Below are 25620 nucleotides of genomic sequence, written 5' to 3'. Positions count from 1 at the left end.
CCAAAGCCAAAAAAAAAATTCAGTCACATGTTTCATAGAGTTCATGGAGGTCACTTCCTTATTTAATATGCCCTGTGCATACACAGGCTTTACCCAACCATCTTCACTATACATGAAGCTGTGGATCCTCCTCTACCCATTTTATAGATCAAGACTCTGAGGCTCAGATACTCTAAGTGGCTCTCTAAAAGTCTTTCTGTTCTTTGGCAATAGCGCTGAGCATCCGGGATTCCTCTGGCTTTAGCGTTGTTCTCATGAATTTAAGGTGCATTTAAGAAGGCCTTGATGATTATCATGAGGAGACTATCAACCTAAACCCCTTACGAGGTGATTTTATACATACGACTCCATTAGTTCTCACTCAACCCTTCCCACCAGGAGTTACTATCATAATCTTACACTAGAAGAAACACTGATTAACACTGTGCATTTGCTTGCGTATCCTGGAGTCAGACCACTTGGGTTTGACTCTGGCTCTGCAGTCATCAACCAAGTGCCTCAGGCACGTTGCCTAACCCATGCTTTAAGTTTTCTCATCTGTAAAATGGAGAAAATAACAGTGCCGGCGTAAGTGAATTCTAATGATTTTTATTGAGTACGTGTGATCAGTCAATATGCCAGGAACTACGGTGGGATCTTCCTAACCTTCACCTCACTTGGCCTCATCATATTTGTTTTTATCATGCAGCATTTCGAGCAGTTCCCATATGTTACACCGAGGAAAACCCTCAGTCCCTTTTGGCAAATGAGGCTACTGAAGGCTCATAAAATGGGCACGGGGAGCGTTATATATCCACGTCTCTCTGTCCCCAGAACGGGTGTTCCAAACACTTGGAAGTCTCTTCCGAGAAGGAACTTCCAAACTATGCTGACCCAGGAAAGGGAAAAGCAAAGAGACACGCCTATTTGTACTTACTTATGCCTTTCGTATGTCATGTGCCAGCGTCGCCTCCATCAAGCCAACCTCTCTGCCAGAGCAACTAATTTACATCTTGTTCATTCAGGTCAGATGCAAGCCAAGCATGTGATGAGTGCATATGTGCCCTTGGAAACTCTAATGCAAGAGCCCAGCTTTCTTCACCTATGAATACAGACACTCAAGACATGTAGAGCAGCAGCAATTCTCTCTGCCCCTAACCTCCTGCAGGGCTCAGACTTGCCTGCAAAGCAGTTTGTTTTCAAAGGAGTCTAAAAAGGAAGAGATTTGCTCCTTTTTCGAGTACTTCTTTTTTCATGTTGTTGGTGGGTCATTGAGCAGTTGGAGGAAATGCAATGCACTTAACTGTCTGGGGTAACCCCAAACACAGCAGGCCCGAGGTCTGAAAGTAACTGTTAGTATCCCCTTGCGGTTTGGGTTTCTGCAGAATGATTCCATTGAGGTGGCAGTGGGGAGATTGAGATTTGAACAGTGTGAATTCCCTTCTCCTCTGTCCCCAGCTAAGGGAGTGCTTTGTATTGAGGGATCTTAGGGTGACTGACAGAGAAAATGCAACCCGTTTTAAAAGAGCATTTTCCTTCTTTCTGCCTTTCATTGATGGGCCACCCTTAGCACCAATTCCAATGGCTCTTTATCATTTTGAAAGTGAAGTTTTCAAAGCCCTAAGATGTCCCAAACCCACTGTATTCTTACTCATTTTTTTTTTTTCAGTCAAAGCCCTGAGGTAGGTTTTCGGGGTTTGGTGGGTGGAAGCATCACCTTCTGTGAGCTTATGTTTACCTTTAATTCCCAATATTGCCTACCTCTTCACCCCCGAGCCACACACTTCTGATGTCTCCAGTGTATAATAGCCTAAAGTACAGCCTCCAGGGGGTGAAAAACATAAGTGGGACAGGGCAGCTAGCCCCTTATTGGCACATGGGCTGTCAGATTGCCCCAAAATGTGGAGGTGCGATCTTCCTCTTCATTTGGCAGTTTAACTGGCGTCATCTCTATCATCCAAAACACAATTTCTCAATGAAATACTAAGGGCTTTAGAATCAAAGTAAATGATGATTGAATATTAGGTCTTCCGTAGACTGAGAAATGTCCCCTCACACCCCTGAAGTTTCCATAAATGTAAGGCAGAGCAAGTAATAGCCCCTTTTTAGGACCGTCGTAAGATTAAAAGGGGGTAAGATATATAAAGTATCTGGCTGATAAGAGGCACACAATTAATGTGAGCCAAGTCCCGTTTCTTCCCTCGAACTTCCCGCTATGCCCAGCACACTGACATGGAATCCTACTTCCTCCAAGGAATTACCACATTTTTGCTTTGTGACTTAGGGCAATACTTAACCTCAACCCCACTGAGCCTTAGATTCTGTTGCTCTAAAATGGAGTTAATAATACCTCCTCAGGGAGCTTTTTAAAAGGATTTAGATGATCAAGTTGCCTAGGTCAAGAGGGTCTCTGAAGTAGGGATCTAATTCTTGGGAGATACAAAGATATACTCTGAAGATTAATCATGCTTCTCCCTCTTAGTCTAGAATGTTGGATTCTTTATTGATCTTTGTTGCATATCTGCCATTATTGGCTTTCTGAAGCCTCGGAACAGTTTGGCACAGTGGTGGCAAGTTATAAACTCCCTTGCTCAGTGAGTTTTCCCGCACATAGATGATCTTAAAATGGTCTCTCTCATCTATCTAAGCTCTTCTATTTCATGTGAGCAAAATGAGGTTTGGAAGAACACCATTATCATCAATATGCATGATATGATCTGCAGAGTTTGGTCAGTGTTTGCAGGAATGGGAATTGTAAAATATTTATGCTCCTTCGATAAGCACACATACCTTTACAGTTGCTATCGATTAAACATTTGAAATAAATCTCTCAGGTTTTGGTCTTTCTACTTGGGTTATTTTTTTTCCTGTGCCAAGTAACATGTTCATTAATGGACCATATGTTTATTCTAAGAACACTTCAATCAGGAAAATGAAGAGATAGAGTGACTCTATCTATGTCACTCATATTTGGATTCTGTGGGATTTTTAATTTTCCTAGAAGGGCTAGCTGACTATAGGTAAGTACTCCTCCTTGAAGGCTGATTGTGGTATACAAAATCATTATAAGAATTACCTCCTTTTTTTTTTTCTTATTTTACCACCTCTACCCTATAATTCCTCAAAATGTCTCTGGCTCCCTCCCCTATTAGCCTCAATTTCAGCTGCCAATGCCTCTGTGCCCCCTCACTATATAGTTCTAGTAGTGTCAATGAGACTATGGTTCTCTTTCCTAGCCAAGCTGTTCCCTCTGTATTAGATGAGTCCCACTTTTGCTTCCTTAGGTAACTCTTGCCCTTTGATAAATACACTTTCCTTGAAGAATCAGCCCAGAGCTACCTCTTTCAGAACTGAGCATCAGGGCTTCTTTTCTGTGTTCAAGTTCCCTGTGCCTAGTCATCTCATTGCCTTGCTTATCGGTTTTCTACTCTTGAGGCCTCTAATAAGGCAAAAGGCCTCGTGTATTTTAGGTATACCTGGGCCATTGCTGAACTGAATTTATCTACTCACATTACTAGGCACTGTGGTCGGCACATAAATATGTCATACTTTTATTTTATCTTTTCTTTCCCAGTTTTCTTCTCTTGGATGGAAACACCATTGAGTCTTTACTTTCTCCATCTGGTAATCCATCTAAGACAAAGCTCAGGTGTCTCCTTCTTCTAGAAATCCTCATTGCCCCCCTTTCTTATTTGATATATTGGGATCCCTTTGTCTGTAATCTTGTTGTGTCCTCTGAAAACCACAGGCTTAAGACAAGCAAACCAATGAATGTAAGATAGAGTAAGAACTCCAACAGCATTGTTGAGGATATGGATCATGACACTGATCTCTGTATTTCCTATATTTGTCACAGGACCTAGTCCCGATAAGTTACAGGAACTCAGTCAACGTGTGTTAAATGTGCATGAATGGATGAATAAAAGGAAAATGTGTGAAGGATTTCTTCTGTAGTTCTTGGTCATAACACTCTTTGAAAACATACTGGATAAGAGTAAAAATGCACAACTTATATGCATTTAACCATTCAACAAACATTTCATACCACCTTGACCACCTTCTTGACCACCTTGCCAGACATTGACAGTCATTGAATATTTTGGCCGAGCAGATAAAGATTCAGTAACGTTCAAGGGAAGCACATTGCTATCTACTTGGAAATTATTAATATGTAGTAAAATGAGTGATTTTCCATCATAGGTACAAAAATGAAGTCTAGAGGCTAGGCGACCATATAACTTATCATCCAAATACTTTGGAAACAAAAGATGCCATTATTAACAGCTATAATGCTAGAACAATATAGGCATAAACCTGGAATCAACCAGGCAAACAGTGCTGAAAGCTTACGAGGAAAAAGACAGTGTTTTTATGAATGTCATTCTGCTGACACGAATTTCAATGTCCATAGGCAAATGTGATAGCCAAATGTATGAAGATCCTCCCCATCAGAGACTTTTATTTGAGTGTCTGAAGTTGCCTATAAACCTATTAGATATTTTTCATAGTCACTGGTGCTATGCATTATTACTACGGTTTGATGGATTCCTTCCTGCAGACCTATCTGTATAAAAAATATATATACTGCGTTACTGCTCTTCTGTATTTCCCCTTTCAGAGAATCTGGAAAGAATATGCATATATCTTTTGGCTATGCTGGAATTCCTGCATTGGTGTGTGTGTGTGTGTGTGTGTGTGTGTGTATGCACACATTTGTTGGGTTGTGTCCTAATGTTGGTAGCTTAGAAGAGAAATACCTGTTCATTTTTGACGGAAGGAGACTCGGTCCTGATTTCCCTGAGATTTTGGCCATAGTCACAAGACTAAACAATTTTAACAAAAAGTTGTAGAAGCCACCACCCCAACAAAAGAAAGAAAGAAAGAAAGAAAGAAAGAAAGAAAGAAAGAAAGAAAGTTGTATTGCTCTATAGAATGCCTTTAATCTGTTTCTCTCTGGAGAAAATGGGTGCTGAATAATGAGTAGGTTGGTTACAGATTTTTTTTTTTTTTTGGCAAAAAAATCTGCAATAATTCTTCTCTCTGTAATTGTGCCTCCTGGATAATCCCCTCCCATACTGAGTCTGGAATTAATCCTGTGTCTTATTTTGGCAAATGGGGCAACAGAAAATATGGCTCAGTATTGGTGTTTGCCCTTTTTTCCTACTTTAGTATCCTGTAACCAATACCATATGAACAAGTGTGGACTGGCTCTATGGATGATGAGATACACGTTGTTAAATCATCCCTATTGCCTACCTAACATTAAAGCAATCAACCTTTATGTTAGGAAGCCATGTTAGACCATGAGCCGCAGCTGAAGTAGCTTAGATGAGAAGAATCGTCCAGGTGATATATGGAATCACAAGAAATTTTAAGTTTATTGTTTAAACTGCTAAGTTTTGAGTTAGTTTGCTACTCAAACTTAGTTTGTTAGACAAGCCAACTGATGAAGACATGGCTACTTTATTTTTTTTTTTTTTAATATTTTTTTTATTATTATTTATTCATGATAGTCATACAGAGAGAGAGAGAGAGAGGCAGAGACACAGGCAGAGGGAGAAGCAGGCTCCATGCACCGGGAGCCCGACGTGGGATTCGATCCCGGGTCTCCAGGATCGCGCCCTGGGCCAAAGGCAGGCGCCAAACCGCTGCGCCACCCAGGGATCCCGACATGGCTACTTTAAAATAGGATTGTCTTAGCAAAAATGTAAACCATGTAGCAATTGGGGATCCCTGGGTGGCTCAGCAGTTTAGTGCCTGCCTTCGGCCCAGGGCATGATCCTGGAGACCTGGGATTGAGTCCCACATCGGGCTCCCTGCGTGGAGCCTACTTCTCCCTCTGCCTGTGTCTCTGTCTCTCTCTCTCTCTCTCTCATGAATAAATAAATAAAATATTTAAAATAAGCAAATAAATAAATAAACCATGTAGCAATAGCTTTGGGATAAGGTTGGTGCACAGGTGGGAGATGAGGGCAGGAAATGTTTAGCAAATGCTGGAAAATCAGCAAGGAAACTATCAGCTTCTTAGTGGAAACTACTGATTAAACTTAGAGGAAGCCTGCAAAGTATTAAGACAATCTTACAACAACACATCTTTAGCATGGGCTAAAATTGACTAAAACAGTTGTAGTTCGAAAAGAAGCTTCAGATACCTGGCAGATAAGACGTTCAGCTGAAAACATGAAATATTTCTTGTAGAAAACAAAGGATTTCTCAAGGCTGACCTAGGAATCTAAAGGGCAGAGTCAAGAGCAGTAGTGGGCAATGAAGTGGGAGCCATGCCCAGAAACAGAACCTGGCTCACTCCCTACCTTTAGAGTAAGAGGATCTGTCAACAGGTAACCAGGTGGACTGCAGAATGGCTTGGCCCAGTGCCTCTCTGGATCTAGCATCCCTCCCCTATTTCAATGTGAATCTCTAGTCCAACTGTCTTTCTTGAGTTCCCCTCTATATGTTAGCTGTATATGGGGTTCAGATAATGTGCTTTTTCAGATCACAGTCTCCTGATTGGGAGAAGCTGAGACTGAGACTGTAGTCGGCACTCAGATCTGTTACGGGTCATTAAAGCTGACGCTATAACTGTAAGAGGTTTTGGGGAGCCCTGGGTTAAGGGTGAGCATGTATCAAATGTGAGAAACATGTGAAGGGTTTGTGGATAGAAGGTAGACATTGTAGACTACAGAAAATGGGCACAGAATATTTATTGCTTTTTCTGTCACGGAGCAGAGTGTCTCTTCACAACCCCAGATGTGGGTTGGCCTCATGACTTTCTTTGACTAAAGCATTTAGTGAAAGTAACAATGTGCAAGGTCCAAGGCTGAGAATCAAGAGAACCTGAAGAATCTGTTCTCGATCTGGGGAACCGTCTATCACCTGAGTCCAAATTAACCTTCCAGAGGAGGAGAAACCATGTGGAGTGAGTTCCCAATTGTCTGAGCCAAAGCCCCAGGCAGGTGTGTGAACCAAGCTGCGACTAGCTAAGCCTAGTCAGACCAGACAAGCTATGAAGACAAACACAGCAGCAGACTTGCTGATGCACAGAATCGGGACAAAGTTAAAGGGTCATTGTTTTATGCCATTACTGGGTACCGGTATTAAGAGGGCTTTGATTTGGCAACACTCAACTCTACGATTCACACCGAGTTCCGGAGCAGACCGACTTAACCTGAGTTTTGGATTCACTAGTGTTTAATTGACCTTGGCTACGGGACTTAACCACCTCCTGCTTGTACCTCTTCATCTGCAAAATGGAGACACTCCCCTCTCCCCCCCCAAAAAAAACCCCGTGGTAGGCACTGTGATCTTCTTGTTATGAGGTATGTGTAAGGTAGCTCTATTGAGCGTCGAAGCTGAACAGTGAAATCCCAGGGGCAGCCTAGAGATCCTCTGCCATAAAGAAGGGGAAAAAGGTAAATGAAGTTTGATTTAAGGATGTGAAATTAAACCATCTCCATTTTATAAATGTTTCTGGGACTTTTCTGGTTGTGCGTTCAAGCTGAATAATAGCAATAGTTCTTATATATGGGGCATCTTCTGCATGTCAGGCACTTTACACACATTATCTCTAATTCTTACAATTATACTACTAAGCAGTCGATAAATGATAGCTATTATTATGCATCACACTCTGTGTAAATGCTTTACAGCATTATCACATTTAATCCTTAAAATCACTTCTATGATAGGCATTATTAACCCAACCTCACAAATAAAGCAACAGAAGCACGCAGACCTTAGATAATGGACCCAAACACACAGAGCTGGTAAGTGGCAGAGCAAGGATTCCTATTTGGGTCTGTCATAATCTAAAACCTATGTTCTTTTGGCTGGTGCCACTCTGCATCTTGGCAGATGAAAATCCTAGGTAGCGAGAGTCCTTTGTCAGCTTCACATGAGCACGGACAACGGGTTATTGTCTGCTTTGTTCTCAGAAGTGCTTATCTAGAAGCAAAGGGGAAGGCTGGGGAAGCCGTCCACGCTCCATAGTGAGTGTTAACATGGGCAGTATCGACTCTCCAGGGTCCTTGCCGGGCATGACGCATTAAACCAAATGAATTTACTCCTAGAAAGTGCCTTTTGCATCACTGGTTTTCAAATTTTGTCTTGGGTTCTATCATATTAGGAGTGAGGGGGTTATGGGAAATGGACAATGTGTCTGGCCCTGTCCCCCACTCATGTTTCAATCATGGAATCTTCACGTCTATGTGTTCTATGTCATTGCAGTACATCGAAAAATATAGCTTAACAGAAGTGTTTCTCTTTTTAAACAGCAGCAACACCAAAGTTGAGGATTTCTGTTTTATGCAAATGCCCAGAGTATAGATAAGACCCGTGAGGCCCAAAGGTGGAGACTTTTGTAAAGACTCTCGAAGACAGACTTAGGATAGAGACAAGATTAGACCTCAAAAGTCTGGCTTTCTTCCCCTTGTAGAACCTTCTGTGAGGCTACTAGTAGATGACATCCCCAGTCAATCTTGATGTGCAAGGAGATTCTCTTAAGTGTCCCTTAGATCCAAAAGATTTAGCTGAATATTTAAATAATGAATTACCACGACCTGTTTTGAGGATGGAGCAAATGGAAGAAACTAGTTCTAGCTTCATCATAATTTTATTTGGGCCACCTTTGGACTATGTCTGACCATATGTAGGCCAACTTACAGTGACCTTTGGGATCAGAGGCATTGCCAAGACATTAGACCAAATTGACCTTGGGGACGCTGTCCTGTGCATCAAAGGATGTTCAGCAGCATCTCTGACCTTTGCTCACTAGAGGCCAGTAATCCCCCACCACTTCCCCAGTTAGGACAGCTCCAGACACGGTCAGATGTCTCCTGGCCTTCAAAGGCACTCTCAGTTGGGAACCACTGGTCTGATCTAGGCACGAAAATAATTTGATCATCACTTTTTAGTGTCATCCAAAAGAAAACTAAACTCACAACCTAAAATAATATTTGCACTAGTCATGGAAAGCAAAAACAGAACTTGAGCCAAGACTAATGCAGCTTTTAGAACATTTGGTTTTGTTTTTTTAACTGATTTATGGTAACCGAGTTGTGCAGGCACTGAAGTGTTTGTGGATGTTTCAAAATGACCTGCTTTTCATGAACATCAAATTTTTGATCTATCTGCGGGGAAAAAAAATGAATTGATAGCTGCTATCAAATTTGATAGCAGATCCTGGATATAAAAAAAAAAGTTTTCTTGCTGTAAAATTTTAGCTGCTTGTCACTTACATTATATTATATCACATCTCACAATGACATATTGCAATGTGGTGCAATGTAAGTCACATAATAGACAACTGCAATTCATAACTTTCCGAACAGGGAGTCATTCTTTACTGAGAAGTTTCCCAAGGGAAGCGCAGGATTCCCTCTCCTGGGGTCATTCACGGCACTGACGCTCCTGGCCTATGTGTGACTCTTCTCTTCTTATCCTGTCTTTACTCTTGATTCTTCCAACCTACCTCGTTTTTAAAACTGACCTTCCTGTATTTCTTCTGAGCGTGATGGAGCTGTCAATCAAGTGGCTTGCCTCTGTGGAAAGTGGGGACTCATCCAGGCTGACCCATAGGGGTCTCCAACTGCTGCTAGCCTGAGGTTGCACTTGTATGAACTAAAAGATGGATTCACCTTTGGGCAGCTACAGCCTCAAAGGGTTCAAGGGCTTGGTGATGAAATGAAGCCTTTCTGAAAATGAGAGAAAGAAGACCTCGCTGGGGTCATAGCTTCTCAAGGGGAGAATGAACTGGTTTTCAGCCGCTGTTCATCCCAGGGCCAGGGGCCTTGTACAGGGAACAGCTCACAAAACTGTTCACGGCAGCTCGGAGGGTATTTCACCTCCATAAACACAGAGAGTGGCTCGGTTGAGTCACATGCTCATCTCCTAGGCCAAGCATGGACCTTTTTTCTTGGAAAACAGGCATTGATAGGAAGCCGAGGATAAAGAAGATCTCTCCTCCAAAAACACCAAGCTGTGGAATCTGCGTAGGACTGACCCTTCCACGAGCAATCTTTCTTTCTCTTTAAAGACTGTGCAGGGAAGGCAAGCTAACACAGGGAAAGAAAGTGGAAGTACTAGGGAAAGACAGAGTCCTATCCTATCCCTGGGCCACCTCGATCTGCTCACTAGAGAAGATAGTTCAACTCTAGACCTGTTATTTGGGCCCATTTACCTTTATAGCGCAGGTAGTTTGAGTGGGTTTGGTTTTGTTTTGTTTTGTCTTGCAAGCAAGTAAGTCTTAATAGATATAGGCGCTCTCTCCATTTACTTTTTCCTAAGACTTGGAAGATAAGCTTTTCACGAGCTCTCTTGTGTGAGTGCACATTAAATGCATTCATTCATTCACCAGCCTCTTACATTCTCTAAACTCAGCCCCCATGTATTGAACTTTCCTTTGAGCCCAGGTATGATACTCTAAGTTTGCATAATCTTTAAAAGCTCCTTGCAACACTGCGAGTACTGCCTGGACGTAACCATTTTAAGAGAAAACTCAGGCTGAGAGAGGCAATCGCTCACCAGAGATCAGCTAGCAAGTGACAGAGCCCAGTCTGTCCTCAACCTGTGGGAGATGGCCTCCCTGCCTTGTGTGATGGTCTTCCCGCCCCCGTGATTTTTTTTTTTTTTTGCATTTTTTGCATCATAATATTTTCCTTCTCCATCCTCTAGGAGAGCAAACTGGTGCATGTTGTGCAGCACGAGGCCCAGGCCCCCTGCACTGTGAGTCGTCTTGCTGCTGTGAGCCTAACACTCAGGGATCTAAAAGAGTGGACTTTGTAGGGACCCAGGGATTGATTAGCACACAGTGGACTTCCTTTGCTCTTGGCCTTGGTTTCCTGAATTTCACTGGGTCTCCTAAAAATACTGATAACTTCCCTGCATCTCATCTTACTTTGTTCCTCTCATCTTTGCCTTTTGGCAGAGCCACGTGTCGCCCGTGTATTAAGCATCTTGGCCGGGTAGTGCTCTTAAGGAGAGTCAGAGGTAGGAGCACCTATGTCCCTAGCAGGGAGATTTTTTTTTTTCCTTTTCCTTTTTTCTTTTAATGTTTTGGAATATATATACTCTCCTCACTAATTTGACTGTCCTTATTCCTCTTTACCATCAGCATATTGAAGTCTAGGATACATTTCAGGGTAGGTTTTCTATAGCTAGCTTTATCCTTTAAAGTCCATCCTTACCCGATGTCAGCTTCCTTCTTTTCTCATTAAGTCCCATGGACTTTGCGAGTAGGTCCCCTGGAATACAGTGCTAAAAACCTTTGCTAGTTTTCTGTTCTCAGCCGCTCTGCATTACCATCACCTTGCTGAGGACGAAGGGCCCTGATAAGAGAAATGGCTGATACTAAAACTCCATGTTCTGTATTTACAAACAAGACCCAGCACGTACCCCAATAAAGCATCTCCAGGAAGATCTTGCGCAGCCAACACTTGGATTTTAGATTCTCACACTGTAGTTCCAACCTTGGAAATTGTGCTTTTGAGAGATATGAATAAGTAATTCCTTGCTAATGGCCCCTGGCTTATTTTGGAAGGCATTCTTGTAAGAGATTAAGCAAGTGAGTAATATAATAAAGACAATGACTGCCTTTGGAAATGTGCTTCTGTAAATGGCCCTCACAGTGTGTCTGTACTTGACTCCAGGGGAGTGCTGGTCTAGACTACCTCCACTTTGCACCCAGCACTATTTTTATGCCTCAGTTCTTGTTTTTCCCCTGCAGCTCTCCTTCAGATTTATTATTTGAAATACTGTATTTTATTGATTCCAACTTTATTTTTTAATGTTTGAATATCTATGAAACAAGGCCATGTCTTATAGTTGAAGGCAAGTATATTGTCAGCTTTTTTTTTTTTAATTTTTTTTTTAATTTTTATTTATTTACGATAGTCACAGAGAGATAGAGAGAGAGGCAGAGACACAGGCAGAGGGAGAAGCAGGCTCCATGCACCGGGAGCCCGACGTGGGATTCGATCCCGGGTCTCCAGGATCGCGCCCTGGGCCAAAGGCAGGTGCCAAACCGCTGCGCCACCCAGGGATCCCTATTGTCAGCTTTTTAATGGAACGTTATTTTTCTCAGTTGGACATAAATTAGTGGTATATCTCTTTAACAATATTGTATATTTGATGATATTAAAGTTTTAAGGCATCAGATTAGAGTTGCCAGGGTTTACCCAATTAATATTTTGATGGTCTTCTCTAAAGGCTTAGCTGATACCTTCTAGCCTTCTATAGTTTGAGAAAAGGAATTACAAGTGTTTGAAAACTGTACATGAAATATCAGCAGTTTTGCCGGACCAATATTCTGGGAGTAAAGTGCAAGGCTTTGAAAGGCAGTAGGTGCGACTGGCGCGAAGGCAGATTCAGCAGCTTGGAGCCCCAGTTCTGTGCCTGGCAAGTCAATTAACATAACAGAGCTTCAGTTTCCCCATCTGCTAAATGGCAATGACAATCCTTACCCTGAGTGTATGCATTTAGAAGCAGATGGATAGACAGACACACTGTAAATGATATAGTAGGTGCTAGAAAAACAAACTATTGTTTTTTTCTTGTGATTTGACATTTCACCCAGGCAGAGTAATCGAATACAGACTTATCTTAAAATAACTGCAGGACTTCTAAATAAAATCCTCAGCAGAGATGTGAGCATACTTTCTAATTTTTATAATCTTTTTTTATATTTCTCAATTAAGGATATTTTATAAGCGATCATATTTCTAGGCAATGTTAGATTATTCCTTGAAAATAACTTCTTACAAAATTAAACATCCATTTTGGAATACATACATATTTTAGAAAGACAGGCTAAACAGAATGAATATAGGGGCATAGATTTTCTTCTTCTTTCTCTCCTACACAATCAAGATGTGAACTTTGCATAATTTCCTGTGTATATTTTAGTCATCTTGCTTTGGGGAAAAAAAGATAATGAATTTTAGATAATTGTCTCCTAACCATTCTAAAACTTTCTTCATTGAACTGTAGCCTACCAACATTTATAAGAAAGGCAAGTTTCAGATCAATTTACAATATATGTATCAGAATATGGCCAAGTTATTTTTTTTATTTTTAAGATTTGAATCTATGCACTGATCAAAGGTTTTCATTTATATACATATATATTACTGTTATACACATTATGTGTTTATATCAATGTACTTTCCAGTTCCATTAGTTGATCTGTATGTGTGTGTGTGTGTGCTAAAACCTCCTAAATGTGTAGGACATATTTGTTATGCTATGAAAAACATCAAGAATGTGTGCAGACATACTCAAAACACTAAGAGCCACATCATTAATATCTTTTTCGAACCAAGCAAAGTCTTATGATAATAGATTTTATGGATCTCCACAAAATGTTTCATTGCATTTGTTTTCAAAGATATTTTTGGCCATTCCTTATCATTCCTGGAAGTAAATTCCTTGTATATCTGACCATTATTCCTTAATTGTGATAAGTACCTCTGCACATAACAGTGTTTTCATTTTTGCAAGACTTTATTCGAGCCCTACTTTTTTGAGAGACCTTCCTGATGAAACTAATCCAGTAATTACATATCTTCATAAAACTCTTGTATTTCCTGTCTCTAACCTTAGAAGATAAGTAAGACTACCAAATTCTGAGCTATTAGAACCATATATCATATGTTTATTGAGTTCTTTTGATGTATGGGGATGATTTAATTCTTTAATATGTCCAGAAATCTGCCCAAACATACTGAGAAAGAGAACCTGTGATACTGTAGAAGCATATCTTTTAGTAATATTATCTCATATTTTAATATGAATGAGATTTGGTATAATAATTTCTGGTGTAAAGATGTCTTCCATATGCATTATTCCTTTTGAAGGTTGATAAAGAAGACAAAGTACCTAGGATATCTCATAAGTTCCAGGTACTGCCCTTGGCATTTATCCTATATTCTTTCATTTGTTCATCACAGCAATTTCATTTTAACATTATCAAACACAGTCTGTTACAGAAAGCTAAAAGCTCCATCCAAAGTCATATCTTCATTAATTGGTGGCTGCAGAACTTGTCTGATTTCAAAGTTTATGATATTTCTCCAAATACCACATATTTACACACGCAGTATATTAGAATAGATGAATCCTTAGCTCTCCAGCACTAACCCATTCATTTTGTAGGAGAGGGAGCTGAAGTCTACGGAGAAGTAAATCACCATGTGACCTTGATGGAACTAGCAATGACAGTCTGGCCAAGTGAAAGCATGAAGCTCAGAGAAAGATGACTGTGCTCAGCATACCAGGTTCAATATCACTTTTTTCTCAGACTGCCCTAAGATAAACTGTCGTCAAAACACTGAGAATAATATACTCAAGCAACAGAAAGAGAAAATTCTAGTAAGCAATCTATTAGGATGAAAGTAGAGACAATAGGTGACCCAGAAAGGTCCAAGGACAATAATTACTATATCTCTCTATGAAGTGCATCAGTACATTCATTCTGGTGGCACGTTAGGGAAGAGATAGAAAATGAAACCAATGCCATGTCCAAAAAGCCACATAATACTATCCTCTAGTTGCCTGGGGCCTTCAATAAACATTAAACATTGACAGTTAGCTAAAACCTGGTCACTGACAAGTGTTTGAACCAATGATGCATAGGAACTGAAAAAGACATAAACAATATATAACAAAGCTTGCATCAGAACTATAATGGAATCTAATAAACCTGCAAAAATAGAATCATTAGCCCCAGTTCACTGGCAGTGCTGCTGTACAAATTATAGTGATGCCTATGGATCAACTCGAATTTGGAAAGAACTCACCATCATGATCTGACTGTAGCCAGAAGCACATTGAGCAGTGAGGTTCAACTTGTCTGATCACAGCCATAGAGACGACACCAGCCTGAAACTCCCAGAGAGATTTAGCTATCTGTGACTAGGGATGTTATCACCACTCTTACCAGCCCATTACTTTGTAAAGATGAAAACTCTCTTTTCTGTAGCGCCAGTTTTACAAGTTGGGTAAGGTCTAAGAGGGAACTTTGTTTATGACAGTATAGAAGTTAGAATGTGTGTGATCATTCCTCCCTAAATCACAGTATTTTGCAGGCTAACCTGTGAATTTCTCCACTATATGACAAAAATCCATGTTAAATTATAGCCTTCCTTTCTGTGAATTCAAATTAGTATAAGACTGAGTTGTGAGAACAAAAATACACTGTATGGGAGGAGAAATACTGTGCCTATTTTATTCACTACTTTGTTTGCAGTTCCAGGGGAGTGACTAGCACATGGTAGGCACTTAATAAATACGTATTGAATGAATGAGTGAATTAGGATATAATGTCTCTTACAAATAACCTCAAAGGATAATGGGGGAGATAGTCCTTGACTCGTGTGTCTGCCTTCACAGTTACCACACTGTCCTGTAGAAAAAAGCAAAGAAAACACATTTTGTAGCAACTGTTAAACTTTCCCTTGCTCTGCTCACAGATGAGGGGAAGCTGAGCTCTTATGAATGATTGGAAATTAGCTAGATAGAAAATGGAGGGAGCAGAAGATATGTATTGCAGATAAAGGAAAAGGAGAGTAGATTTTTTCAAGTTTTTTTTTAAGATTTTATTTATTTATTTGAGAAAGAGAGAGAGCATGAGCAGGGAGGAAAGGTAGAGGGAAGGGAGAAGCAGACTCCTTGCTGAGCAGGGAGCCCCATATAAGACTGGATCCCAGGACCTGGCCTGAGCCAAAGGTAGACACTTGACTGACTGAGCCACTCAGGTGCCCAGGAGAGTGGACTTAAAAAGCATCATTGGTTTTTCATGTTCAACTCAAATAATGTATAAAGGAATATAGAAGATGAGAACAAGGTAGAGGGAGAGAGGGATGGATAATAGAATTGGGGAGAGAGTGCCATTCATCACTGCCTTTTTTTTAAAGCACACCATCACTGATTTTTAAAATACATTTAATGTTCCATAGTTAGCATTGAAGATCTTCACAATCTGGATTATTGTTGTTGTTGTCTTACTAAGGTGCTCTTAGGTAAAAAATTCTATCATTGTATCAACTCTGAAATGTTTCATTTGCTTGCATATAGAGAGTTGTATGCCATTGGATCTAGAGATAGAAAACCCAGCCCTATGGAGACCTATCATTTTTAAGTCCTCTTTATTTTTATCCATTGATTATGTATATTATGGTAATGAGGATTATATTCAAAGAACAAGTTCAGTTACCCACATATTCTCTTTTACCATTTCTCTTCTCCTTTACTTTACTCATGGCCAACGTTCACACACATGTTCAATCACTGGCCACTCAGGTAAGGGGCAGTTAAATAGCACAGCATTAATTATCACCCAAATGCCTTATTTTAGTTTATTAATATTTTTGTTTGTTGCATTGGGTGTGGGCATGGGTTTGTTGCACTGGGATGAGAGAGATTCAGGAATATTGTAAGAAGAAGAAGAAAAAGGGGGGAAAGGAAACTCATATGCATTGAGTGTCTTCAATTTACCAGACACTGAACTTAGCACATTTTGTTTTGTTTTGTTTTACTTAAATTAATATTTTCCTGTTCAAAACAACATATGGGTAATTATTCTTTCCATTTTATAGATAGATGTTCAAGATTATTCAGTTATTTGTGAGAGTTCTCACAGATCATAATCAAAAGAGCTAGGATTCAAAGCAAAATACTCAACCATGAAGCTTGTGCCTTCTGTATTCTACAGCACCTCTCTCCGAGTATTCATTGTAATTCATCCCAAATCAACTTTTAAGATGTTTATCTATGTGAGTGTCCCCTTTACGGCTTCCAAATTCTTTCTCTGCTTTCTCTATCCACTTTAATAAACCAAAGGATCCAAAGCACATAATATGTGTTATTCAGGTCACATCCCTAGATAGAATGTCATGTATGCCTAATGCTGTGTCTATGAAGTGCTCAAAATTAATTCAAACTCCTGTGCTGGAAAGGAATAAAATGATTGTCAACTACATTTAATACTTTTTTAGAAAAGGAGAATTTGCATCTCCTGACAGCTCATTTTGTTTCCACATTCAATTTTAATATTTGCTTGTGCTTACCAAAAGGACAGTCATGTTTATTTGGCACCCACAAAATCCCCAGACCTATTTTTATACTTGTAAGTAGATTCTAAATCAGTAAACAGCATTATTTTTTAATGGCACAAACAAGAAAGTGGTCCAAACAAGATTTGATAAATAAAAACCATTTCTCTGAGTAATTCTTTCTACTCCTCCTGATGTTCTGTTGATCTCTTTCTTTTTCATTTTTTTTTCTTTTGAAGCAAAAGTCTCAGAAAGCAAATTCTCAAAGAAAAGATTCTATGTCCTCAGGCATCTTTACAATAACTGTGAAGACTTTAAGGTAACTAAGCATATGCCAGTTTATCTCTTGGTTTCTCTCTTTCAAAAATCTTCAGATTTAGAATGCTCTATACAGACTAGAAATGATCTAACAAATTGACTGAGGAGCTCTGACTTAATTTATCGCCCTGAATAGCATATGGACAACCACATATATGTCTATTCCATGTGTCTAAGTTATATCCTTGGTAGTCAGTAATCTCAGCATTAAATTGTCTCCCATAATATACACTAAAAAAAAATAAATACTAAGAGCAGTTCTATGTCTAAATAGAGCAAAAATTTTAGGATTTTTAATATTTGTAAAGGAAATTCTTAACTTCTGAAAACACTCTCGAATTATGATTTTAAAAGGAAAGCAATCCAAAAAGATATGGAAACTATGCAAAATAACAAGAGTTTTATTAAACTATTTGAGCAAAGAAAATCTAGTTTTCTGAACCAACTCTACAATCATATGCAACTTGGAGAATGGAAGTACAGATCTGTTATCTATTTTTCTTAGCTTGCACATCATCCTTAATTACAGTTTAGACGACAAAATGAAACATAAATGGCTTTTTATCAACGGAACATTGCTGGAAGCATAAACAATAAATTATGAATTACTGAAGCAGAAGCCTTTTGGATCATGTATGCATAATGCTATTCTGCATATTTGGGATCCCAGTTGGACCTCCTGTTTCATGCAAATTGAGTTCTACCTTTTGTGATTCAACACTGCCATGCCTCATATGGGTCAGAGCTGACACCCTATATGGAAAAGATCTCTAGTCAATGTTTCGCACTGTGTGGTGCTGTGGAAAAGTCCTCTATGTGAGCAGAGCAGACAGGGTCACCATACTGCAAACATACATGTGTAGGTATTCATTATCACACTCATACCAGCACACGGTTTTCACTTGTTGCTTAGGTATGGTTGCCTGGGAAACCCAACAATAATGGCTGGGCTGTGACTGAGGGATAGAGGCTTTTGTGAAGGCCACTTGAGGAAAGACGTTATTTTGGAAAGTCCTGTGCTAGCTTCAAAGCAGCCTGGTGTAATGGAAGAACTCAAGCAGCCCCGAGGAGGCCGGAAAGAGGACAATTGGCTTACAAAGTGGACCCCTTGGCGCTGTGGATCATCGGGAAGACCTGTCAAATCCAGTTCTGCCCAGCTGGGGGCACATCTGGCTTAAGGAAGATGAGAGAGGGGCTTTGTCCGCCTCAGCACCTATAGCCTCAGTACAACAGAGGCGTGCATGCAGATTCAGCCTGAGGAAAGAGGGAGGACAGAAGGCCAACTCTGGCTGGCCTGGGATCAGGGGAATCCACTTCCACCTTCAGGCTGCAAATGTCAGTTCTGTGGTGAGAGCAATGTGAGCTAAGTAGACATTCTTCAAAAGAGCAAAGGAAGATTGTCTTTAATCTTCCATGCAACACGATTCCACAGGGTATGTGTGTTAGGAGGTTGTGAGTGTTTGAAAGCACTTGACATGCCAGAATGGAAAGTAATCCCTTCAGATTGGAAGTTGGGGTCAGCTTCTGTGTGGAGAAATCCAAGTTTCATGTTTGGCAAAGCAGAAAGAAAAGAAATCTTTTATATCCAAAAACAGATCCAAAAATCAGGCAGCTATTTCCATGGCTAGCAAATATTTTCAGTTTTCCCCACCTTATCCTCCTCTTCCTTTTTTTTTTCTTTTTCTTTTATCTTTCTATTATAATACTCTTTAGATTGCAACACGTTACTACGCAGATTTCTTGCAATGCATTCTGGTCCGTATGAAGGTTTTCAAAGCTACCAATGAGACCACTTTCATAATTACCTTACAACATTCAAAAATTAACAGAGTTCAAGCTGCAAGGAGACCTGGTTGAGAATAGCATGGGGATTTAGGAATTAATAGATTAATAGGGATCTTGTCCCATTTACTGATGAATGTTTTCTCATGTGCCAGACATTTTGCTAAGAGCTGTCTAGCACATCGGTCACACATATCTATCACAGCACACCTGTGGGGTAAATAGGTATTGTTTCCTGATATTACAGATAAGGCAGCTAATGCTTAAGATTATTGGCCTATAGTCCATGTTCTTCTAAGGGATGCACTGAGGGGATAAAAACACATATAACACACTCTGCTTGAAATTGGCCAGTCAGTTGAGATAGAAACCTCACAAAACGAAGCATGAATTATATTTTAAGCAGGTAAGCATGTTATATACATTGAGTTAACCCAAGATGCATTTATTCCAAAGCTCTAGTCAGCATTAACATTATCCAAATTACTGTCCCAATGATATCTCTAGAGTGAGGTCCTTATTAATAGGGTCTTGGTCAAAAAGGAGATACCAAGAAGAGGGGAAAAAAATATTAGTTGTATCAGGTACTCTGGTTCTCCTGCTCTCTTCTCTTAAGTCTACCAAGCTGTAATTAAGTTCAGGTTTAGCATCTACATCTTTCCTTTCCATAATATCCTCTCAGGAGCAAAGTTTTATGTTTTTCCTCATTTCTCTATACACATGATTCAAATATTTCGGTATAAAACATGAAGACTCCCATTTCACTAGACTGCTTTCTGGCAATTCCAATCAAATCTTTTAATTGCAGTCCAGGCTGGAGAAGATCAGGTTTCTGGCAGACCTGAAATGTTCTGTAAGCAAGATATTTCTGTATCTATAGAAGGTCCATTTATCTTCCCTGTCTTGTTATATGTAATTGTTGAGTATCTTACATTTTCACAGTTAGAATGGAAGCCAATATGACATATGGTCAGCAAAACTCCTCTTGCTTTTAAATTCACCCAACTGGAAGGTGGAAAAACCAATGACTGGGCCATATAATTGACCAAACTTAAGGTGCTATGGTTGATATATATATATATATATATATATATATATATATATATATAGTATAAATAACTCATCAGATTTTCGACCTTTGCTTTCAACTTTATTAGTATTGAAAGTTGCCTTCTTAATGTGGATGAAATGTGAATCTCATACATTCAGAAAGAGAATTATTTGTGAAATCACTCAACTGTGTAGGAGATAAGAGACAGCTAATTTCTATCTCATTTTGTCTTTGATTATAAATTAGTCAGCTGAAAATTGCAGAAGGCCCAATCTATATGAAGGAGGAGAAAGATCACAGTAACTTCAAGTTGAATGACGTGGCTACAAGTTCCTCAGAAAATGCCAAATACTAAAACCATCTCCCATAAGAATCTAATTAAATGGTGGGATCGTCCACTCATCAATTATGAATTTGGATATACTGGCTCTCTCAAAATCTTAACCTTGGTACTTGTAAATCATGACACTGCCAGTGGAGAAACATCAGCTAATGCCCATTTTAAAGTCCATCTTATATAGAAAAAAAACAATTCTAAATATGATTATACCATTTCATTCTCTCCATCTTTTTTTATTAAAATTCAATTAGCCAATATCATTAGTTTCAGATGTACTGTTCAGTAATTTATCAGTTGCATATAACAGCCAGTGTTCATCACATCACATGCCCTCCCTAATGTCCATCACCCAATTACCCCACCCTCCCACCCACCTGCCCTCCAGCAACCCTTAGTTTGTTTCCTGTAGTTAAAGGTCTCTCATGGTTTTTCTCCCTCTCTGATGACCTCCCAATTCTCTCCATCTTTCAAACACAAAATATACCATAGTTTTAAAATAAATCATGTCTAGTATTTGTACTTTTTTTGGTATTTATATTCTCTTATCATTAACAGGGAATGGGTAATAGGCTAACAAAATAGTCATTTATCTATCTACTTATCTATATATCTTTGACATTTTAAATCTGACAACCTTTTCCCATTATTTTCATTGTTTCTACATATGAAGAAGGGACCACCTTTTTTTCCTATTTTTATAGTAACTATCCAGATGCCAAAAAGTTTGAGGTCTAAGGAGCAAAACTCATGAATTTCTGATCTAGGAAAAGGAAGATAGAATATAAATTATACATATCTATTCCAAAGACCAGTGGGCTCATGATTTACTCTATGGAGATGTTGAATATTTGGATCCTAAATCCAGAATCACAGTGAACATATGTCCTGGTTTCCACAGCAACCCCTTTCACTTTAAAAAAATGTCCCAGTTGGAATAATAAATTATGTGGTCAGTCTCGGCAAAATAAACACACAACTTAAAATAAACAATTGTGGCACAGAGAGTACTCTTTCCACAAAATTTTTGCAACACCTGGCATCTTTTTTTTCCCAATTATTTCACACACACACAAACCTGTGACATAAATAAAAGTGGAACTTCCATTTTCTAGTTTCAAAACAAAACAGATAACACTCAGCCTTTTAAATATTCTATTAAGGGGCTTATTGAAACGTGTGATAGGCCAAAAAGAGGTTATCTAAGTGTATAAACTTTTTACTTTCTATCGATTCCAAAATTTAGTGAAACCACGCAAAACTCATTCACTGTCGAACTAAAATCTCCTCTTTAATAGGTTTAGGGCATAACAGATATACTACAACACCACACTTTTCCATACACGCCAAAAAACCTCTCCTTCACTCAACACATGTTTATGTAGTGCCTTTGATGGGCCATACTTATGTTACAGGCATATCTTGATATTGCATGCACGGAAAATGCCAAGAAGCTCAGAACCTTTGGGATGGGAAAACACTTCTTCATAGAGAATTTTTAAATGTAGGGCATTTCATATGCAAAAATAATGACTGATACCTATTAGCTCACAATCAAAGTGAGAATGGACCACACTTATGCACAGACTTTTAGTGCAGCTTGGGATTTCTGAGTTGGCTTTCATCTTAGACATATCCATGTGACTTTCATAAAAAAAGAATGTTGTTAACTGAAAAACAAAGACAATGTATTTGGATTACAGTTCCTGATTAGGGGAGGCTAACAAAGGAGTACTCCATTTTGAGGAGAGAGAACAGGATTTTGTCTCCTTAACGCTTAGAATAGTGGAAGCCAGCTGAATACTATCTGTATAACAACTTTGTCATTTCATTTTTGGTGATGCATTCACACCTATCAGAGCATTCCCCAAAGAACTAAGTACCACACTGTTAAAAGGTAAGGTCATAATGTATTTAACAAGAGCCATAAAATGTTATTTTATTTCATGAAGGAAATGTTAGCAAAATTCACTACCTCCCTGAAACAGAACATAGCAAATAACCCAAACAAATGTCATGAACCAAATTTTATTCTTCTAATTGGCTATAGCTCTTATGGAGACCATTCAGAAATCCAAACAAGTACCTATAGTAAAGCCGAGAGACAGCTTAAGACAATGCATTTATTTTGCTAATCATTCCAAATCAGCTGAAACTAAGACTTACATATACCTGGGCCAAAATAAACAGTGAAAAATGCTTGTTGAATATACAGCAGCTTAGGAAACAAAAAATATATGGATGAGATAGACTTTTAAAAAGAGAGAGAGATCTATGACCTTCATGTGTAATAGACAATAGTTAGGGGAAATAGTTAATCCAAACTCGGTTCTCAAGAAATAATGAAATGGATTAAATGTTCTCCACGAGTGAAAGACTTAACAATAAAATCAGTTTATATTAGCTCCAAAATAATACTGATAAGGAGTGTCCTTCAAGAAGGATTTCCTGATCTAATTGCTATTATCAAAGTTGGTACAGGCTTAAAACAAATACCTCTAATGTGTGCCCACAAATCAGGCAAAATTAGGATAGGCGTTCCCTAAAGACTTGGTAAACATTCAATTAAAACTTAACGACTGCGAAGTATAAGCCAGTTCCTTCTCTAACAGATATCTCAGTATCTCAAAATTCCTGGAACTTTCCCAGGGGTTAAATCTTACTGTTCATTCTTCAGAGTAAGGTGATTGAGGTATTCCCTAGGATAAAATTAACTTTCACATTAACAATTTTCTTATCTATTGTTTCAATATTGGAAAGAGGAAGTGATGTAATTACCGAGCCGCTAGGCTGATAAGCTAAGTTTCAGTTGCTCATGGGTGAACAAAAGTTATTTTACTGATATGTTCAGTCAAATTATCAAATCACATCCTATCTTCCAATTTACGTTCAACCCTGTTTCACAGGGCTAATATATTTACCTTCATTTTTCTTGATGGTAAAATTCGGATTGTTGACCATTTCTGGAAGAAGACTGTATAAGAAATAATGTCCGTTTTTGGGATCATCTTTGTCCATGGCACTCACTGTTTGAATAACCTGTAACATAAAACTTGACGTCAGCATTTCTGATGACATCAGAGGGCTTATACGGACTTTTAAGGTGAGTGACATCTCTTTAGTGGACTAATAGTGTGGTCCAATATTTTTTTTTTCAGTTTTTCTGAGTTGTTGTGGATGGTTTGTGCCAAGAACAAGGAGAAACATTTATTGCATTAAAACCTCAGCTTTGATAAATTGATAAGAATTAAAGTCATTACCTTTGTGTCCACTTGGTGTCTGTGGCTCAAAATAGCAAATTTAAGGCTATTTGAAAATTCCACTGGGTAATTACAGGTTTCTTTCCAATTTGAGTATTTACAGGCATCTAAAATGAGATTTGGAATTGTTACAGTGATTGTAATGTGGCTCTTGGGAGGATCTTGGAAGTAAAGAACTTGAATCTTGAACCCTCAAAACATCTCTTTTTACTCGTTGGCTACAAATGTTTGCCAAACAGAATGTTCCTCGGCACAAACATCCCTGCAACAAACCTTTCTGAAGAATTGCATCTTTTCCCTCCCAATAATGAATACTGTTTTTAAAGTGAGTGGATAACACATGCAAACAATGCTTTGGAGTGTATCCTGAGATGAATAAATTATAGGGATTAGGAGAATTACCACTGTGCAGAGAACTGTTTGGATAGATACACATACTTGGAATTGGTGCCGGTTGAATGTGCTTATTTCATTTGCAAAGCTGCATTAACTTAGTGCTAAGTTGTTTCTTGGGATGTCAGAGAGTCGGCTTAATAATTCGTATTTATGATTCTGTGATATTAATCACTTCAATATGAAACACTGGACAACAGTTAATAGAGTAAAAATTATAGTTTATACTACTACTGTAAATAGCTACAACATAATTTCTACCAAAAAAAAAAAAAAGGCCTGTAAAACATGACAATCAAGGTGATATCAGATATATTGTAGAAAGAATTAGCAGGGAAATGCTCTCAGGTTTATGGAATTTAGAGAACGTAATGACAATGTCTAATATATTAGGACTGTTTGAACAACAAGGTCCCATTCAACTTTGCCAATTTCATTAAAGATAAAAAAATAGATCATTTCTTTTTGAGAAAAGGGTATCTTTGCCTTGTAACTGATCATATAAATAGTTGTGAGAACCACAATAGCTGTGACTTTTGCATTGTATCGAGCACATACTATATGGTGAGCAGTGCATTAAGGTTAAGGAGTAAAGACATAACTTCTCTCAACTTCCATTCCTTCATTATTAAATTGGGACATATTCTTACCTGGTAGGTGTCTTACTTTTATTAAGGACCTTGTAAAATGTCTTATCATCGTGCTTAGCTCGAATAAAAATATAACAAAAAGTAGTGCAAAATATAATTTATGATTAAGACAGTGAAGCAGTCATCAAAGTGATGGACTCTGAAATGGAGCAGCCCTCATAGAAGACATAGTTTTACCGTTTATTCATTGCATGATACTGAGGGAGTTACGTTAGTCTTTCTGAAACTCAGTTTTCATGGATTCCTAAAATTGCAAATAAAAAGTACCTTTCTCAACGGGCTGACATAAATTCATGTCAATCTCTTAATATAGAATCTGGTTCCTAGTAAATGTTCAATGAATGTCAGCCATTGTCCTTATCATTATTGTCATTTTTTTTATTAGAGTCACTACCATTTATTCATGACATAGCCCCATGAGAAGTGTAACGGCTTTTGTTACCCAGTTAGCTAACCTCATCAGATTAGATGGAAATATAATTATATTTACTGTATCTGAACCCTAGCACCTTTGCCTTGACATTTAAGTGCAGAGAGATACCCTGGGCTTCTAGTTTTATAAAAAAAAAAAAAAAAAAAAAAAAAGAATGGAAACCCAAGGGGAGAAGCTGGGAAACACAAAGAACTCTTTCATGGCTAGCCTGCATGTACACATATTTAAGAGAAGGATTGGACAGGAATCTTCTTTGAGGCAGTTATAAAGAACAGAAGTGGGGAAAGTTATCTGTGAGCATATGGAGCATTCCCTTCTCCCTTTATCCAATTTTGCTTCAAAAGGACTCCAATGTCCAGGTGTATCAGTTGAAAA

The 25620-nt window shown here is 38.8% G+C and overlaps 1 protein-coding gene across 1 annotated transcript in view; it reads right to left on the bottom strand.

Annotated features, from left to right (window-relative positions):
• Nucleotides 1-25620, bottom strand: part of CDH8 (cadherin 8) — a 357448-nt gene that overhangs the window by 30212 nt on the left and 301616 nt on the right. The window contains exon 10 of the mRNA XM_072731755.1: nucleotides 23431-23548. Within this exon, the coding sequence (XP_072587856.1) occupies nucleotides 23431-23548 (118 nt within the window). The remainder of the gene's footprint in view (nucleotides 1-23430; nucleotides 23549-25620) is intronic.

This window comes from Vulpes vulpes, chromosome 12 (assembly GCF_048418805.1).
Source record: "Vulpes vulpes isolate BD-2025 chromosome 12, VulVul3, whole genome shotgun sequence".
Taxonomy (NCBI): domain Eukaryota; kingdom Metazoa; phylum Chordata; class Mammalia; order Carnivora; family Canidae; genus Vulpes; species Vulpes vulpes.
Note: the sequence above shows the minus strand (reverse complement) of the source record. Positions and strands in the feature narration are given on the sequence as shown.